The 18,103-nt window shown below is 38.9% G+C and overlaps 1 protein-coding gene and 1 pseudogene across 1 annotated transcript; both read right to left on the bottom strand.

Annotated features, from left to right (window-relative positions):
• Window positions 1–434: 434 nt before the first annotated feature.
• LOC149990342 (V-type proton ATPase subunit G 1 pseudogene) lies at window positions 435–962 on the bottom strand (annotated as a pseudogene).
• Window positions 963–6,162: 5,200 nt separating this feature from the next.
• Window positions 6,163–6,648, bottom strand: LOC149990341 (homeobox protein TGIF2LX-like). The gene has a single exon (XM_090265207.1). It carries the CDS (start codon window positions 6,646–6,648, stop codon window positions 6,163–6,165), a length of 486 nt encoding a protein of 161 aa, XP_090121333.1.
• Window positions 6,649–18,103: the final 11,455 nt, after the last annotated feature.

Genomic DNA, 18,103 nt, shown 5'->3' with positions numbered 1-18,103 from the left:
TCTTTACTTTTAAATGATTATCAGTACAGCAAGTAATAACATGTAACAGTTCTTAAATTCTATCAGCTAGTAATTGATTAAGAGATACTAAAAGCAGCTCCAATAATCATACTAGTATTCATTGTTCTGACCTTAGCCAGAAAGGACTATTTTAAGGCTGGTTGCTGCTTTACACAGGTTATAAACGGCTATTTACTAATTTTTCATAGATAAAGCCCCTGACCTTCAAGAAAGTTTTAGGGGAAAAAAAATTTAATCCCTTTCTTTCTTTAAGAAAAAAAAAGTGTTATTATATCTAAGAAAGAAAAAAATAGTATCGTCATATACATGTATGTTGCTTGAGCAAAAGGCATAGAAAAAAAAGACAATGGATACCCATTAAATTTCTAAGAAATAGGAGGTAAAAAGATGAAATCTCTGGATAAGCTCTAACTTTACACCAAGAAACTAGATTTTCTGTTCTCAAAAAGTAAAAAGGACCTACTATGTAATACACAGAAGTAATTTAATGCCTTTCCACAATAATATAATTCAAGCTTCTCCTGTCCATTTATGCGGTAGTTCTCATGGATTTCTGGCCGCATGTTGCAGACAAGGGTCAAGAGGTTGTCCAGGATTTCATCCCTGTTCTGCTGGAAGTAGGTCTGGAGAACAGTCATCTTCTCCTGGGTGTCCTCCACTGCGGTGCTGCAACTGCCGTGGGACCCCAGAGCCGAGGCTTCCTTGGCTTTGAACTCCTTCCCCCTCTGCAGGCGGTACTGCTCAATTTCAGCTTGCGCCTCTTCTTTGGCCTGCTTCAGCCTCCGGTTCTCTCGTTTGCGGGCCTCGGACACCTTCTCAGAGGCCCGCTTCTCGGCCTGGAGCAGCCGCTGGATGCCCTGCGACTGGCTGGCCATGACGGCGGTGGCCTGAAAGCCTCGGTGCGCGGCCTAAATCCCCTCCTCCGCCCCGCCGTCAGCGGGCCCAACTTAAGCTATTTGATGGCTACCTTCCAAATGTGTGTTTATATTTAAAATCTATATAAATTGGGAACTCCTTGTATGGGAATTGTATATTTGTACTTTATCATGCTAATGAACACAAATATATTTCATATTGGAAAAGCACAGAGATATAATCAAATAAATTAGTCATGAATATGGACTTTATTTACCTTTCAGTAAAATATTTTCTTTTGTAAAAAGTTAATTGAAATATTCTTATTCACAATGGGTGGTCAAGTTTTAAAATTGCATACTTATGTTAAATAAAATCAAGATGGCATTTTAAAAACAGAGTTTTAGATATTTTGTTCTCTCCTTTGCACCTATTATTTGCATATTACTTTATTTCCATCATGAAAACCATTTTTAATACAAAAGTTAAATTGCCAGTGATTGCAAGAGAAATATTGTTTTAAAAGGTATCTGCCATATGTTTCTAAAATAGTTATATTTGAATAACATTATTACTAAACACATTTTGGAACAAAAACTATTTCCACATTTCATCCTTGTTGATAATGAGGAGGAGTCATACGTTCCGTTCCATGTCCTATGTCCTGTAAATATGTGTTGGGGCTGATATTGTTTTAAAAGCTGTTTTCCATAAAAATATATGTTGAAAATGCATCCTGAGAACTCAAACTGTCAGAAGGGCAACGTCCTAATTATATTACATCAATACCAAAAATATTTATTATACTCATATCAATACTTGGTGAAAAGAATGATGTTTGAGGGGAGCTATCATTTTATGTAAAATAAGTAATCTTCACCAAACATTTTCCTTTTCAATGTGTCATCATAAAACCATTGCTTTTTATCCTGCTTTCCTTAAATCACTTTTTCTCTACCAACTCTTCTGTTGTATATTTGATCACCTAATGAATTATCGCTTCAGTGACACATACTGGAAACTACATTTTGTTCCTAGGAAACGTCCCATAGAATTAATCTTTTTTATTACAAATAATTCATAATGCTGAGGTTTGCCTCTGGCAATATTAAAGAAAAGAATATATGGCTGAAAATTCGTACCCCAATATTCCAAATCATTGTACAGTACTCAGAATGTTACTCTAAGAAACCAGGTTATCCTAGCTTTATGTTAGTTAAGTCTTTTCCAGACTGAATCCCTATATTCCATTTGGACCATTAGCAGTACATAAAATTCCAAAGCGTCAGGAAACAAAGATGCAGTAGGAACATAAATAATCTCTCTTATTGAATTTTTTCACTTTTTGGCATTAGCGGTTTTTAAGTGATGGAAGCAGAAAAGAAGGTGTTCAGTCCTCACTTCTAAGCACAATACACTTCCCTTTAGGAGCAAAGAAAACTACAAGGAAAAAACAAAAAATAAATAGGAGTTTGAGGTAGGGTATATACATATCCTCTCTGTATGTGAATATATATGCATATATAATATACAATGATGTTATATAATACATAATATAATATATAAAGATTAAAACTGGAGTGAGCCAAAAGGCTCCTGCGATATCTACATTCTGTTGATAGGATTGTTTTAACTGTCAATAGCATCTCTTAATCCTCACAAATGAATAAAAATATGTTATTCTCAAGCAAAAGAATCATCATGTAGATGTTATAATATGGGAATTATAGGAAATTGCCGAGATTTTCATTGTTTAAAGTGGAAAAATTTAGTGGGATAATTATTTTATTTACTTATTTTTTAAAAATTCTCATTCAAAGTCATGATCACTGACTTTTTGAGAGAGGGGGAGGGAAAGAGAGGTTATTAATATCAGATTCAGTCTTATGCTTTTTATAATTCAGACCAAGTCTCTCTCTGGAGACGTTATGAAACATTGGGAGTCTGTAATCAGCAAGGGGCACAGTTATGACTAGAATCCAATCCCTTAAAAGGGTACAGAGACTGGATTTTGAGAATTGAAATTGCTGTTTGAAAATGTTTTTCTTTTTTTTTCCAGTGGTGTGCATTTAGAGATGTCCTTGCTTGCTACTCCTTCCTTTGATGAAAACTTACTGTGTTGCTTGCTGCAGAACATATAGAGATTATATTATTACATTTATTTATTCATTCATCTATTTACTTACTGACTCAAGCCACTGAGGCATAAGGCTTGGGAAAGACTTCTGTGGTGTGCTTCGCTTGCTTTGTCATTTATTATAATCACATCACCATATTTGTGTGGCCTAATATATGGCCTGATGATAATAAATAATTATTTGGTTCATCCTTCAAAAAAGAGTCCACAGTACGAGTGTAATTTCAGAACAGTATAGTTTTAAAATGCAAAGAAAAAAAGGGTGAATTCTCAATATATTTATTGCTTAGTAGACTTTAAAAAATGTCTTCATCTTGAAATCCCAGCGTGCACTGGTTATAAGGATTAGGGTCATTTATAAAATCCTACCCCATCTAATGATTGCAACAGAATCTTACTGTCGTCCGGAGTGGTGCTTTATGTACTTTGGAGCTTCCAGCTCTGGCGAAGCCTTTCTGCTGGAACACCACAAACTTGGTAGAGATGCGGTTTCTGTAGAGGAAGAAGAAAATGGGCATCCCAGAGACACACATCATCGATAATGTGCCCTGTCACAGCAGCAGCTCTTTGGCACAACATATGGCAACAGAATTACCTTTGTACTACCCAACTGAGGGGTATAATTTATCCAGTCTGAGGAACTGTTGTGACAGGTAATCCATTCAGTCCTGCACATGTTCTGCATTCAAACGCACAGGCTATACGCGGCTCTCCTGCCAGTGCAACGGACAGATCATGAGGTTTCCTTGTATGGCAAAAATATCATTAGTCTCCGATGACTGAAACAGGTTGGGGATTGCATGAGCTCTGATGGACAGGAAGGGGAAGAGTCTCAGCTTTGGCAGCTGGGAGCGGCTGAGATTTATAATCTACCAATGTGATCATAAATTCCACTTATATTCATTTTCTTTTAATATGGGAATAGCAGGGAAGGATGAACCATGTTTGACTTTAGATATGATTATAGTTAAGTCTGAAGTATAGGTATAGGCGAGATTTATCAGAGAAACATATTTATGAATAGGGAATCAAATTTTATAAGAATTTTCTGGAAAGCTACACAATTTCCCTACATTATTCTATATGCTGATTGATTTATAATGTATTTATACTTTGTCTATGTTATAGTTAGCACTGTAAGTTAATTTCCTAGGTTCTTGTATGCAGTCAATGGGTCACTTGATCAAACAATATCCTGACCTTTTCCTTTTAAAATCATATATTTACATAGAAAAGTAACTTTTAAATTATGTCCTGAAAGCTATGTGTGTCCCTGACAAATGCTTTTATAGCCTCCTGGTACTTCAGAATCTAGATATATTTGGCCTGAATCCTTGCAATAATTTTGCTTATTAAAGGTGAAGTTCTGTAGGATTTTTATGAAATTCCTAAGGGGTATAAACATCTCACAAGTACATATCGGCTGAAGCGCTTTCACAGTGAAGATTTTGCTAATGTACTCCATTGACTTGGAAGTAAAGTTTTTTCTCTTGTTGGATTCTTGGAATCTCTCTCACACACTCTCATTCCCTCTTTTCATGTATAACACACACACACACACACACACACACACACTGCTGATAGCATTCGAACACAACCTTACTGGTTTTTCTTTAGTAAACTACTAAATTTGTGGTGGGCTAAGAAGATGTAGAAGAATTTCTAACATCACCTCAGATATTTCTATAAAAAGTCACTTATGTCATAATTTTACATTACTACAATTTAATAAAGCATTGGTTGTATTATTTTAACTTCAGATTCTAATTTTCTTCAATGTTCTCATAAACATGTTATGCAGAGCTTAATGATAAATTGGTGAAAATTTAGAAAACTGAAAATATCTTTCCTTAAAGGTTAAACAGTGAAAATTTATATCAGGATGTATAGTTAACAATTAATGTTCATGTAAGTGCTTCATAGTACATTTATTTACAGAAGCACGTATGAAGGGGATTTGAATTGTTTGTGATCTTTTACAAAAATTATCACTGATTTAAATAATTTCTTATTCAACTTTTTCTATATTTTACCCTCAAAAGCTAAGGGAATAGCTTTAGAATTCTTCAGGTAAGTTTTGAAATAGGAAAGCAGAACTTTAACATTTTCAAAGGGATAGTAATAATAACTAATAATAAGAGAAAATAAGAATTGTTGAAACAAAATGAAAAACACTGTGAAAAATAAAAATAAGCTTTAAAAATGTTCAAGTAAGGGAGATGTTTTAAATTATGTATATCACATTTCCAATTTGTATTTTATAGGAAGCATGAAGAGCAAGTTTTGAGAAGGTTTATAGGCTACCCAGTCAGGGCACAGGCCTGGGTTCCAGGCCAGGCCCCCAGTTGGGGGTGCATGAGAGGCAACCACACACTGATATTTCCCTCCCTGTCTTTCTCTCTCCCTTCCTCTCTCTCTAAAATAAAAAATAAATAGATACCTTTTAAAAAACTAATAACAGTTATTCTGTAAAAGCAACTATGCAACAACACATGGCAGAAACTTCCCCTTTGGCATTTCATTACCTTTATTGTTTATTTTCACTGACACTGGAAACAAGTAGCTCAACCTTTATATGTAACATGGTTATTAATTGACTGCATTTTGTCTCTTATGTTTATTCCACTGCAGAAATACCTCAGGTACTCCTTAAGATGGTCTATCAACAGTACAAAGGCAAACAGCATCAAAAATTTTATAAAACGTTTATTAAAGTGAGGGCAGTGTCGGGTAGAGCCCTCTTTTACAGTGTTTATTGTGCCTCATTCATAATAGCCAACAAGGAAAGTTGCAGAGAGCGGGATAAAGAAGGGGGACTTTATATCGGCACCAACCGTGGAGCCCAAGTGGAAAAGCCAGCAGCGTCTTTTTCTGGAGAAGTGTCAGATGACTTGGTGTAACTGTCCAAAGTCTGGGGAGGAGTGAGCATCAATGAGCAGGTATCTTTGCTGCAGGGCTCTTCCATCTGCACGCGGTGAAGCATCTGGTCCAAGTGGGTCCCCTTGGGTATCGGTGGGTGTCATCAAACAGCTAGAAGGAACAGTTCCTGTAAAAGACAAACAAAGGAATTAGCTAGGAAAACATGAATGAGAACTTGGGCTTTTCCCAGATGTGGGAAGTCAGGGATCGGACTCTTGCTTCTCCAGCAGCTACCATTCCGCAGCTTTCTGGAGAGCCGTGTCAGCCAGCAAGTGGAGGTCACTGAAGTCTGCGACGTCCCCCGTCGCCTTGGCAGGCGGCGCAGGCAGTCGTCTCCTCCTGCAGGCTCTCACGTTGGCATTGGTGGCCCTCCGGTGGTAGGTGGTGATCTGGCTGGGGTCCTCGCCCGCCTCTTGCAGCATCTGCGGGAGGACGCGCCTGCGGGCGTTGACGAACCAGACGGTGAGCTGCCGGGTGGTCAGGCCGGTCTGTTCCGACAGCGCCTGCTTCTCCACTTCCGACGGGTAGGCCCAGAGGCGGTGCGCGAACAGCCAGTTCCGCAGGATGTTGGTGACGGCGGAGGGCCACGGCCTCTTCTTCTCCTTGTTGGCCCCCGGTGACCCCAGCGCTTCAGGGGGGGCGCTGCTACACTTGATGGAAGTGGTTTCGGGTGCCCCCTGGGCGGCAGACGCGGAGCTTTGCCCGGCGGCTTCCATTTTGACTATGGCGGTCAATGGCCGCTACGCAATGGCCAACGTGCCTCGGGCGGTGCGGGGTGGGGCCTGTAATGGGCAGTCGCTTGCTTCCCAACAGCCTTTGCTATACGCATTCCCCCCCCCCCACCGCGAAGAAACCTGTCAGTTTTAATTCAAAGCTCCTTTCTTTCATAATGTACCAATAACAACAATGAATAAACTCATATTACCTTTCTTCAAGTTTTCAAGATGCAAAATATGAATTAACAGCATCTCCGAGACAAATGCATTCCTTCCACCACCACCCCCATTCATTTGAAACTTATAAGGAGCTCAGATAAATGTTTTCTCTCAAATGTTTTCCTTTATGCATTGAAAATAATTACTGTTCTGTATTTCTAAGCATTAACTTAGTCACAGAGGACCCTGAAAAGTGTCTTCCCACAATTATATGATGAGTAAGCATGGCGTTATACTATAATGCACACTTTAATTCTCAAATAGGGAAGGCCTGATAACAAGAAAGCCTGCTTTTTCTCTATCTTGTCATGGCTTTTGTTTCTAGTACCCTATTTCTAAATTCAGTATAAGTTTGAGTATTCTATACATCAAATTATGTTTGTCTATTTGCATACTTAAAAAGGGGAAAAGAGAAAAACAAGTCTTATGTTTTGACTTCTAACAAGAGGGGTAGTGCAAAGCCAAATTAAAACACAAAGAAACAAAACAAAACTAACAACCAAAGCAACCAGCTTCTCAAAGGAAGCTCAGCAGCTTACCTAAGCAAACATGGAGGGTGTGCTAATGGGACTTTGCCAACTCAGAGCAAGGTAAGTGTGCAGACTTTATCACACTGTGAAGGGCCTGGATAAAAAGTTCTGGCACATTGGACTAACATACCTTCATTTGCCAGCATTAAGACAAATACACCGGTAATATCTCAGAAGCTTACTTAAAGGGATGGGAATTTATGTATATAATCTATCTGGCAATCTCATTTTCCCAAGATTATATATATAACAAATATATTTTAGAAATATACTTACATTACATATATAATTTTGTAAGCTATATATCTTTTACAAATTAAATAGGTCAACATAAAAGATAATATCCCAGAACTATTTCCCAATAACATAGAGGCCTACAGGCCAAAATATTTAAGATTTGCCCCAACATAGATGTAAAGGAAATCCTTTCCAATTCCTGCATAAATCTACTGTGATCCTGATGTGGAAAAATCTTATAAAGTGTGACAAAAAATAATCATAGCACATTCACTTATAAAATTATAAGTTATTACTAAAATAAAATCTAGATTCATATAAAATATAAGACACATGAACAAATGGACTTCAATCCATGAATTCAATCATGGTTTAACATTGCTCTGTACATCTACATAATTCTTCATATTAATACGCAAAAGAAAAAATGGATTATCTTTTTAAAAAGATGTTTATTTATTTCTAGAGAGGGGAAGAGAGGGAGAAAGACAGGGAGAAAATCACCTACTAATTTGAAAACATTGATGTTTTGAAGTTTTAGAGACAGTAGCATTATTTTAAAATGCCCCAAATCTCAAATGCCTACCTGATTAGAATTTCATCACATAAGAAAATTAGAAATAACTTGTCAAGGAAATAAAATTTTCACTCAAGACCAAGTATCTAAAATGTGATTTCAAGACATCATAAGACAAATAGTTGACAGGTTTTCCTTTTTATATTGCTCAAAAACAGTTGACTCCATTCACTTATCAGATGGCTGTTTCCAAGTCATAGCTATGGGATTATTCTCTTCTGTTGTACAAAAACCAACTCAATAATTTGCAAAAGAGTGCACCATTACTTTCATAAAGAGAATTAGCGCTATGTACACTTCTTTTACCAGGCTATGCTTTTGTCCTTTTAGGAAATCATTCTTCCTGAGTACTTCGAGTATGATTTCCATGTCAAACGAGAATTGAGTGTTTGTGCTTATTTGCTCCATTAATTCCTTACATATGTCAAGTACAGAAGAACAGTGTGTCACAAAGGTGTGACTTTCAAGTATCTACTATTTTAGTTAATGTCTTTGAAAATAAGTAGCATAGGCAAAACTTTCTTCTATCCAAAGTTAGGAGAGGAAATTCTTAGAAACTGAAACCCCTGAACATGTGCTATGTACCATAAAAAAATATAAAGCAGTGTAAAATTAGATTTTTCTAGGCCTCATCCCATACCTTGTTCTCAACAAAGGCAGCTTTTTATCATGATTATAAATTGATGACTTTCCAGTTACATTTTTGGGTTTGTATCCTGCTTCTTTCATATTTTCACACTAGTAAATATACATGTAATCCTGAATTGTTTAAGATAGTGCCAACACTTTTTTTTAAACCTGTCAAAGTCGCATAGTTACCTTTAAATAAGGAAAACAGGCATGGTAAACAGTGTATGGTTAACCTTCTCTGCAAATACGTCCACCTCAGGCTCTGGAAGTACTTGCCATAACAAAGTAAATTATCAGTAATGTTCAGCAAATTGTAACAAACATGATTTTTATTTAAATTGAGCAGTCAATGCATAGCTGTGCTGAACTTAGACATTACAACAGAATGATCCCCTCACAAATGTACCCTTTTCACTAAATCTAACATTTGAAAGCTCTGATTTTTGTCTTTAGACATAAAGGTGGCAGCATTATTTGAAATGTCACAAATCACATCTGTTTATCTGACTACAGTTTCATTAAAGAGAAACAAAAAGTAATCATTGAACTGTCATACCTTTCAAATACCTCCTATTGCCAGGGGGAAACATTGTTACCAGGGAAAGAAAACTTTTAGTCAAAAATAAATATGTGACGTACAGCTTCAAAACAATTAACAAATCAAATGTAAGAATAAAGAAATGCTTCAGCGAGTTCTTATGATAGAGTCTGGAAACTGAACGGATAGATGAAAGAATGTAATAAATATTGTCCATTGTTATATTGCATGCCAGGAACCGTGCTAAGCCCTGGGGTCTCAAAGCTTATTTCTAAACCCAAAACATAACCTGCTAAAAAGGAGACTATGGATAAATAGATATTTACAATGGAGCCCGGCTCATGTAATCTTGAAGAACATGCATGTGGAATTCTGGGAGAAGACAGTAAGGGTACCAAAGGTAACCCGTCCGTGCATCTGTGTGGAGAGGATGGTTCTCAGGGTTAGAAAAGGGTTCCTGTGGGGTGTGGCACCTGGATTATGTCTTATAATTTGTGGAAATCAAGGAAAACCCAGGCAGCAGAGACATGAATGAAGGTCATGGGAAGGACAAGTGCCTGGGAGTAGCACTGAATTTCCATTAAAAGGGCAAAATTTATCATTTTTTTGTTTGTGTGCGTGCTTCAATACTAAGCTGTGGGCACCAGGTACTGGGATTAATGCAGGAAAGAAAGGTATTTTTTTTTTCTTTTATGTATATTTTATTGATTATGGTGTTACAGTTGTCCCAATTTCTTTTCCCTTTGCTCCCCTCTGCCCAGTATCCCCCTTTCCTCCACCAATCCCACCTCCTTTAGTTCATGTCCATGAGTCATGCATATAAGTTCTTTGAATTCACCCTTTCCCATATTATTCTTTTTTTTTTTTTTTTTTTGGTTTTTCAATTACAGTTGTCCCCTTTTCCCCTAATTTCTCTCCCCCACCCAACCCACCCCCTCTCCCGCAATCATATCCCTCCCCGTTGTCCATGTCCATGAGTCTTTTATACACGTTCCTTGACTAAACCCTTCCCTTACTTATCCCCCTTCTCTCCCTCCCCCTCCCCCCTATTGACTGCTATTCTGCTCCTTGTTCTATTTAGTTCCTTTGTTTGTGTTGTTCTTTAGTCTCCTGTATTAGGTGATATCATATGGTGTTTGTCTTTCTTTGCCTGGCTTATTTCACTAAGCATAATTCTCTCTAGTTCCATCCATGTTGTTGCAAATGGCAGGAGTTCCTTCTTTCTTTCTGCTGCATAGTATTCCATTGTGTAAATGTACCACAGTTTTTGGATCCACTCATCCACAGATGGGCACTTAGGCTGTTTCCAGCACTTGGCTATTGTAAACAGGGCTGCTATGAACATAGGGGTGCATAGGTTCTTCTGAATTGGGGTTTCAGGATTCTTCAGGTATAATCCTAGTAGTGGAGTCGCTGGTTCAAAAGGCAGTTCCATTTTTAATCTTTTGAGGTAATTCCATACTGTTCTCCATAGTGGCTGCACCAGTCTGCATTCCCACCAGCAATGCACCAGGGTTCCCGTTTCTCCACATCCTCGCCAGCACTTGTTGCTTGTTGATTTGTTGATGATGGCCATTCTGACTGGTGTAAAATGGTATCTCATTGTGGTTCTTACTTGCATCTCCCTGATGGCTAATGATGTTGAGCATTTTTTCATGTGCCTATGGACCTTCTGTATGTCCTCTTCGGAGAAGTGTTTGTTCAGGTCCTTTGCCCATTTTTAATTGGGTTCTTTGTTTTCTTGATGTTTAGTCGTATCAGCTCTTTATATATTTTGGAGATGAGTCCCCTGTCTGTGATGTCATTGGCAAATATGTTTTCCCATATGGTTGGTTTCCTTTTCATCTTGCTGATGTTTTCTTTTGCTGAGCAGAAACTCTTCAGTTTGATGTAATCCCATTTATTTATTTTTTCCTTTATTTCTCTTGCTTTAGGAGATGTATCCGTGAAGAGATTGTTACGTGAGATATCTGATATTTTCTTGCCTATGTTTTCCTCTAGAAGAAAGGTATTTTTAATGCCACATGCAGAAATACAAAGAAATCTCCTGGGATAAGTTCACCAGCATCACTTTGAGGATGGCAAGCTATTTTCCCTGTTATAATTTTAGAACACAACTAAGTTATTCACAGTATAAAATTGAAACGTGTGCTGCAAAATCTCAATTACAGCCCTACAATTAGTTGTCTCTAACCCACAGATATTAGGAAAAAGAACAAAAGAAGAATAAAACACTGATTTAAATTATGCTGAGTTGACAATTGTGAATTTTCTTATTAGTAATTTCAAAAAGTTAACTTTATAGGTTAAGATATTTTAAACGTTAATATGTCATTAGTGAAAAAAATTGACAGTTTTGCTTATTTGAAAAAAAATTGATTTGGATTAGGAATCTTTTCAAGAAGCCATTGAGATAGTTATATATTTTTTGTGGGGTTGAATATTTTAATTGAATTGTTTTTTCAAAGTAAACAGACGTTTGTGGTATGATCTGTTTTATAATACTGGCTCAGTCGGTTGATTAAAATAACAAAATTATCTCATTTTCTCTGGTATGTTGGATATCTGATCTTTTTAAAAGGCATGTTCCAGGGAGCGATGTAATAAAGATGGAGACTGGAAGCTGAGGTCCCTCATCCCTCCACGGAGACAGCAAATCAGCAGAAAACCAAGGGATCGCCTAGGAGTCCTGATGCAGAAGCTAGGCCACATCCCTTGTCAAAGCAATTAGACTCTGTGGTGACTGGTTCTCCGGTGGCCTATAGGCAGTTACAGCCAGTGCCTTATTAACAAAGGAAGCCACTAAGCTGATCTTAGAGCAACCTCTACAAACTCAAAGCCCACATCAGATTCAAAGTATCTTTGAGGCGAAGACTTACTAAATACCAGGCCCTTTTCTTAGATGTACCCTGAACTCACTCTGAGAGTATGGCAGTCTTCCAGGAGCGCCCTTCCCTCCGGAAGCAGGCCCCAGGAGCAAGGGCCCCTTGCATGCCTGCATTGGAACTATGGAGCGGGCATTCTCCAGCAGCCCTGACTTCAAGGACACAGCCCTAGACAGTCCTGATGTGGAGTGGTTCCAGGACTGAAGCTCCCCTCAGGAGCTTCGGCCCTGAAGGCTGAACTCATAGCTTTGACCGGAGCTCTTGAACTAGGAGAACACAACAGAGTCAACATTTACACAAACTTCAAGTATGCCTTCCTTGGTTTGCGTGCTCATGCTGCATCTGAAAACGGGGGACTATGAGCACCAAAAACTCCCCTATTAAGCACAGCCTAGAGATTCTAAGGCTACTAGAGGCAGCAAACCTCAGCTGAGAAGTAGCCACACTCCACTGTATGGGACATCAAAGGAACCCAACTAAAATATATAAGGGAAACTCCCTTGCCTACAGGGCTAAAGGAAGCTCCCAGGTCGGTCACATATGTGTATCATGTCCCTGATGAAAACACCTGGGCAGAAAGGCAAGGTTTTTCCCTAAACAGCAAAGGATGGTGGATAAGAGACCAGAGCCTGCTGCTCCCAGTTAAGCACTCATTAAAATTTATCACATTTTTAGTGATATGACTCTCTCCATGTAGCTTGACATGCCACCTATTCTGTAATATCAAAGACCTTTAATGGCAGAGGCCTATCGCAAGCCATGAAAGAAGTCACTCAGACCTGCTGCCTCTGTTCAGTTAATGAACCAGGGGTCAAAATAAAGCTCCCCCTGCCTTCTTAAGCCCATTGAGAGAAGGGGTACATTCCCAGGAATGGATTGGCAAACAGGGTTTACACAAACGCCCTCCTGCCAGAGTTTTTGCTACACCCTGGTATTCATTGGCACTTGTACCGGGTGAGCAGAGACCTTCTGTAACTGGACTGCGAAGGTGGCGAAGGGAGCCGGAGCCCTCCATGGAGACCATCCCAAGGTGTGGACTTCCTCGAAGCCTCTGAAGTGACAATACCCCTTCCTTCGCAGCCAAGATTACTCTTCAAATAGGCCAAGCCCTAGCCAATAAATATCATTTGCACAGTGCATGGAGGCCTCAGCCTTCAGAAAAAGTAGGAAAGCTTAACCACACCTTCAAGAAAATCTTAGAAAACTTATGGCAGGAGGTCTCGGCCACATAGCTCTTGCTCCTGAGGTACAGAGGGGGTCCCAAACCAAATTTAAACCTAAGGCCTCTTGAGATGTTACATGGCAAAGCCTTTTCAAACTCTGACATATATTTTGACCCAGAGGTACAGAAACAATTTAAGCATATCATCAATCTGGGAGAGATGCAATAGGTTCTGCTTTCTTTCACCTAGCTCTTTCCGCTCCTTGATCCATTAGTAATTATTTTCTTTTTCTATTATTTGCTCTATGCCTTTTTAATCTTGTTACGTTGATATATTCTAGGTTTCAACAATTTCATGTAAAAATGATATAACACTCTAGGGGATATAGAGTTCCAGCCCTTGGATGAGGCAAAAAGAGATTTTTCCATTGCAGGCAAGGCAGGGTTCACGGCCAGTCTCAGCCTGAAGCAACTACAGAGGACAGATCAGGAACCCTTCTTCTTCCCACGTGATTAGGACTCAGAATCTCTCAGGGAGCATTTAGGAGACAGAAAAGTTAGAATAGGGAGCAAAGGCCTCAAGCTCTGCCCCTCCCCTTCTCCATCTTGGCTGGAATATCACAGGTGCGGCCTTCGCTGACCACCTATTTTCCCTCCCCAGAGGAGGGACAAGGACGAGTGGTGATGGCAGTCACCCCACTAATGTCAGAAACAGACAACCACCATATCTCCCCAGCCTTGCCTGTGTTTAATAAAAACCTTCCACCCAGTCCCCATTGACACGTCTCATTGTCTGAGGTTGCCTGCTCTCACTATTCAGTTGCCTATTATCACTTCAAGAAATTTTCAAGTGCATAGTATCACTTTAATAAACTTACTGTGCTTTGTTAAAGATTTCTGTCACATGCTTGAGTTCCTTCTTGTTCTGTGACAAAGACTTGGGTTGGGTTGAGGCTTCCCTGCATCTCCCTGGGTGCCACCCGGAATCAGTGCTAGTGTCATGAGATTGCTTGAAAAAGGCTGCCTTCTGGAGCATTTTAAAAAATACTTGAGGAACAACTTGAACTTGAAGGAGAGAATGTAGTGAATGATTCAGGTTAAAGCAATTTCTAAGACAAATGGTGAAATAAAAGTTCTATTTTATAACCATAATCATAAACCTTGGATGGTATGTCTAAGTTTATATTTATGTATCTGAGTATTTCAGTTCTCTAAGAACACGCCTCCACATTTTCAAAACACTATCAGATGGATGGCCTCCTGTAGTTATTTTTTCACTACTGCATGTCATTTTGTATTGGGGATTACTGAAAATCATTTGCAACTCAGTTTTTTTATTCACTCTTGTCCCTAGGCCAGATCAGGATCCATAACAAGGATTTTCTTGCCTTACAGAGCTAAAAATATAATCCCCCACTCTTGGAATACCATCTCTTCAAGATAACACACCAACCCACCCACAACAAGCATCTGGATATACGGCAGGAGATAGGTACCCATCTTCATTTTCTCATGATTCTCCCAATCTCTCTCCACCCTCTTGCTTGAGGTTAGTTGATTTTTCCAAGTTATTCCCATCCCATCATCTCCTCCAAAACCTTAGTGTAGCCCGACGTGGCATAATATCTTTGTGTTTTGGGTGGTGGAGGGGGAAAAGGCACAAGGCTATGGATACTGTCACTACAAAAACAGCAACACCTCTGCTAGTTGTTTTCCTGTTTATTTATCCCAACATTTTCCTGCTATTGCTGCTAATGAAGCGGTAATTATTCAAGCAGGAGCAAAAGAACAACATGGACAAGGAGATTTTTTAGACCCCTTAAAGTGTTCTGGGCTCCCCTTGACTTGTTTCTACCCTGGATAGAAGTAATTTTTCAAACAATCCAGTGTGGAGTACTAAGGGATGCACCAAAATCTCGAAATAATAAATCAAGTGCGTTTGCCTGGTTTTGTCATGTGAGGATATAGTTCTCTTTGGAAATTCACAAGGAACTGGGAGGCCAATAAATTGTGTTTCATCTACAGGTCAATACGTTAAGAGAGGTAGTATAGAAGATTAGAAATGAACAAAAAATATACAGACAATATAGGCAAGGGATTTTTGTTTAATTTATAGTCTGAGTTTACATGAGAAAGTGTGCATTTAAAAGACTATATAATACGTTTATTTTTATTCATATATCAGTAGTTTGCATAAGAATCTTAAAGTAGTCCATGATTCAAAGTAATTTAGGCCACAGCTTACCAATTTTAAATATAAATTTATATAATTTACATAATAATACTATATAAAATACTCTGTATTTTAAACTCCATATAGCCAAATGATTCCTACAGTTTTTGAGTGACAGAAAATTTCTAAAGTAAACCTCTTATTATAATATTTCCATTTAACATTTTAAGAGTTCATAGCAAATAAAAATTAGATGAAATTCAGAACTGAAGGTTAAAATACGGGATGTATTTTAGTGTGAATTTCTATAAAGTTACATTTGATACCAGAAAATCTGCCTAGTACATGCAGCTCACATTATATATTGCTCTGTTCACTCACAAAGTACACATGTTCTGATTAGTTGAACTACTGGCCAAGATGGAGGCGTAGACAGACACGCTGCGTCTCCCCACAACTAAGAAGGAACACAACGACCTCAAAACCAGAGACAACCAGAAGTCCCAGAAAATCAAGCTGCATGGAAGGCCAGCAAACAAAGGTATAAAGAAGAAACACTCACCCAGACAGGTAGGAAGGGCGGAACTGGGGTGAAGAGGACGCGGTGTGGTGGTGGCAGCAGCAGAAGCCGCAGTGGCAGGCTGATGGAAAGCGCAGTCACATGTTTTAAAGTCAGGAGGGACACCTGGGGAGTGTTCCTAGCCCCCTCACCAGACCGTGCATCTCACGGTCCCAGCGCCGGGGAAAATCAAGCCTCATTGCTTCTGACTGTGCAGACCTGTGGGGGTTGGGGCGGAGGCAGAAACTGCTGGTCTCTCAGCAGAGTCCGCTTGTTTAAAGGGCCCCCACGGTCCTAGGATGTCCGCAGACCCACCCACTCTGGGAACGACAGCCAGGGCAGCAGCTAGAGGGGTGCCAGTCCCATAGGGAAGTGGGAGAAGTGCCTGGAAAAGGGGTGGGTGCTGGGTAGGTGGCATTGTTCCCTCTCGGACCCCTTCCCCACATACAGCACCACACGTGGTGAAACAGGTCTCCCTGTACTGACGGATCCCTAAGGTTTGGCCTCTTAACAAGGTAACAGGAGCAACAGCTCTACCTGGGACGTAGAGGCAAACGAACACAAGAGCCTGTCAGAATGAGGAGACTGAGAAGTATGGCCCAAAAGGGGGAACGAATCTAGGTTCCAGTGGGAGAACTAAGCGACGAGGAGATAGCCAACGTCACAGATGAGGAGAGAGCCAACCCCGCACTCACAGTAGAGCTTCCACCGTGCTGAACACACTCTCACTTCTCTTAACCAATATTTAGTGTATCTTGTTAAACAAACCTTTTTTCACTTTCTGCATGCTCTTTGGACAATTTCCAGAGACTTAAATTGTTTGTTTGTTTGTTTTAAATAATGTTCATAGAATTGTAAATTTTTATAATTTCATTTATAATAATGACTATATTAACAACGGGTTTGAAAAACTCCTAAAATTTTAACATTCTGTTCTTGCTATCCAGCTAGAGGTGGCTCCACCACTGCATTTAATTCAGCGTAAGAAGCATGGAAGGCACTATACACCTTTTATATATAAGCATTATTATTTTTTCTATGAGAGGTAACAACATTAACAACAGCCATGAAATTACATTCTGGTTCTTAGTCCACATATGTGTATATTATAAAAAAGCCCCATTTGCATTCATTTTTTACAGATAGTTTCATTACAGATATTGATTATGTGAAGTTTGAGAAATAAGGACACAGAATCATGAATATTTTTTATGATCTATTTTAAACAACTATTTTTGAGAGTCGACCGATAAATTACTTAAGTAGATGTCACAAATTATACATTTCTGTTATTCCTAAATGCCAAATGCTTATAAAGTCAAATAAGTTCAGTTTGGAAATGCAATAATCATTTTGTAGTAATTACCCACGTAAAGTTCAAATTCAGAGCCTACGTAGACTAGAGTCTTTTTTTCAGGTTTTGTCTCAGCAACTTTCAAATTGCTGTCTTGAGAAAAAACACATTTGTGCACCCCATCTTTCTAATAAGTAATCTTAAATGTTGCAAGCATCTAGTGACATTATAAATATTCCTTATCATCTGATAGACAATGCTAACAGAAAGTACTTATAAAACAGACCATATAGACAAATTATTCCAACCTACTTGGGCAACAAAAGATTAGTGTAAGATCGTCACACTAATACCAACATAGGCATGTCATGGCACCCAGGGGCTTCCGTGGCTCAAGAAAAAACTAATTTCTCTTCTGCTTCATTTGTGCTCAGAATTAGGAATGGGGGTGATTGAAGCCCATTTATTACCCCAAGTGCTGGGTTCAAGTGAGTTAATCATTTTATATTAGGAACAGAGAATTTCTCCCAAGAGCAGTGACGAATTATGCATTTTCTTTTAACCCCAATGTCTTATATGTTCCAAATATTAATGGCAGCCTCAAGCGTTACATTTCTGTTTGACTACATTCTGTGTTAGAATTTACTGGAA

Source organism: Furipterus horrens, unplaced genomic scaffold, assembly GCF_987537825.1.
Source record: "Furipterus horrens unplaced genomic scaffold, mFurHor1.1.pri manual_scaffold_17, whole genome shotgun sequence".
Lineage (NCBI taxonomy): Eukaryota > Metazoa > Chordata > Mammalia > Chiroptera > Furipteridae > Furipterus > Furipterus horrens.
This window is presented reverse-complemented; position numbering and strand designations above follow the sequence as displayed.

What these genes read in the sequence shown, in the direction of transcription:
- LOC149990341 (XM_090265207.1), bottom strand. Translation starts at nt 6,648, where the DNA reads ATGGAAGCCGCCGGGCAAAGCTCCGCGTCTGCCGCCCAGGGGGCACCC.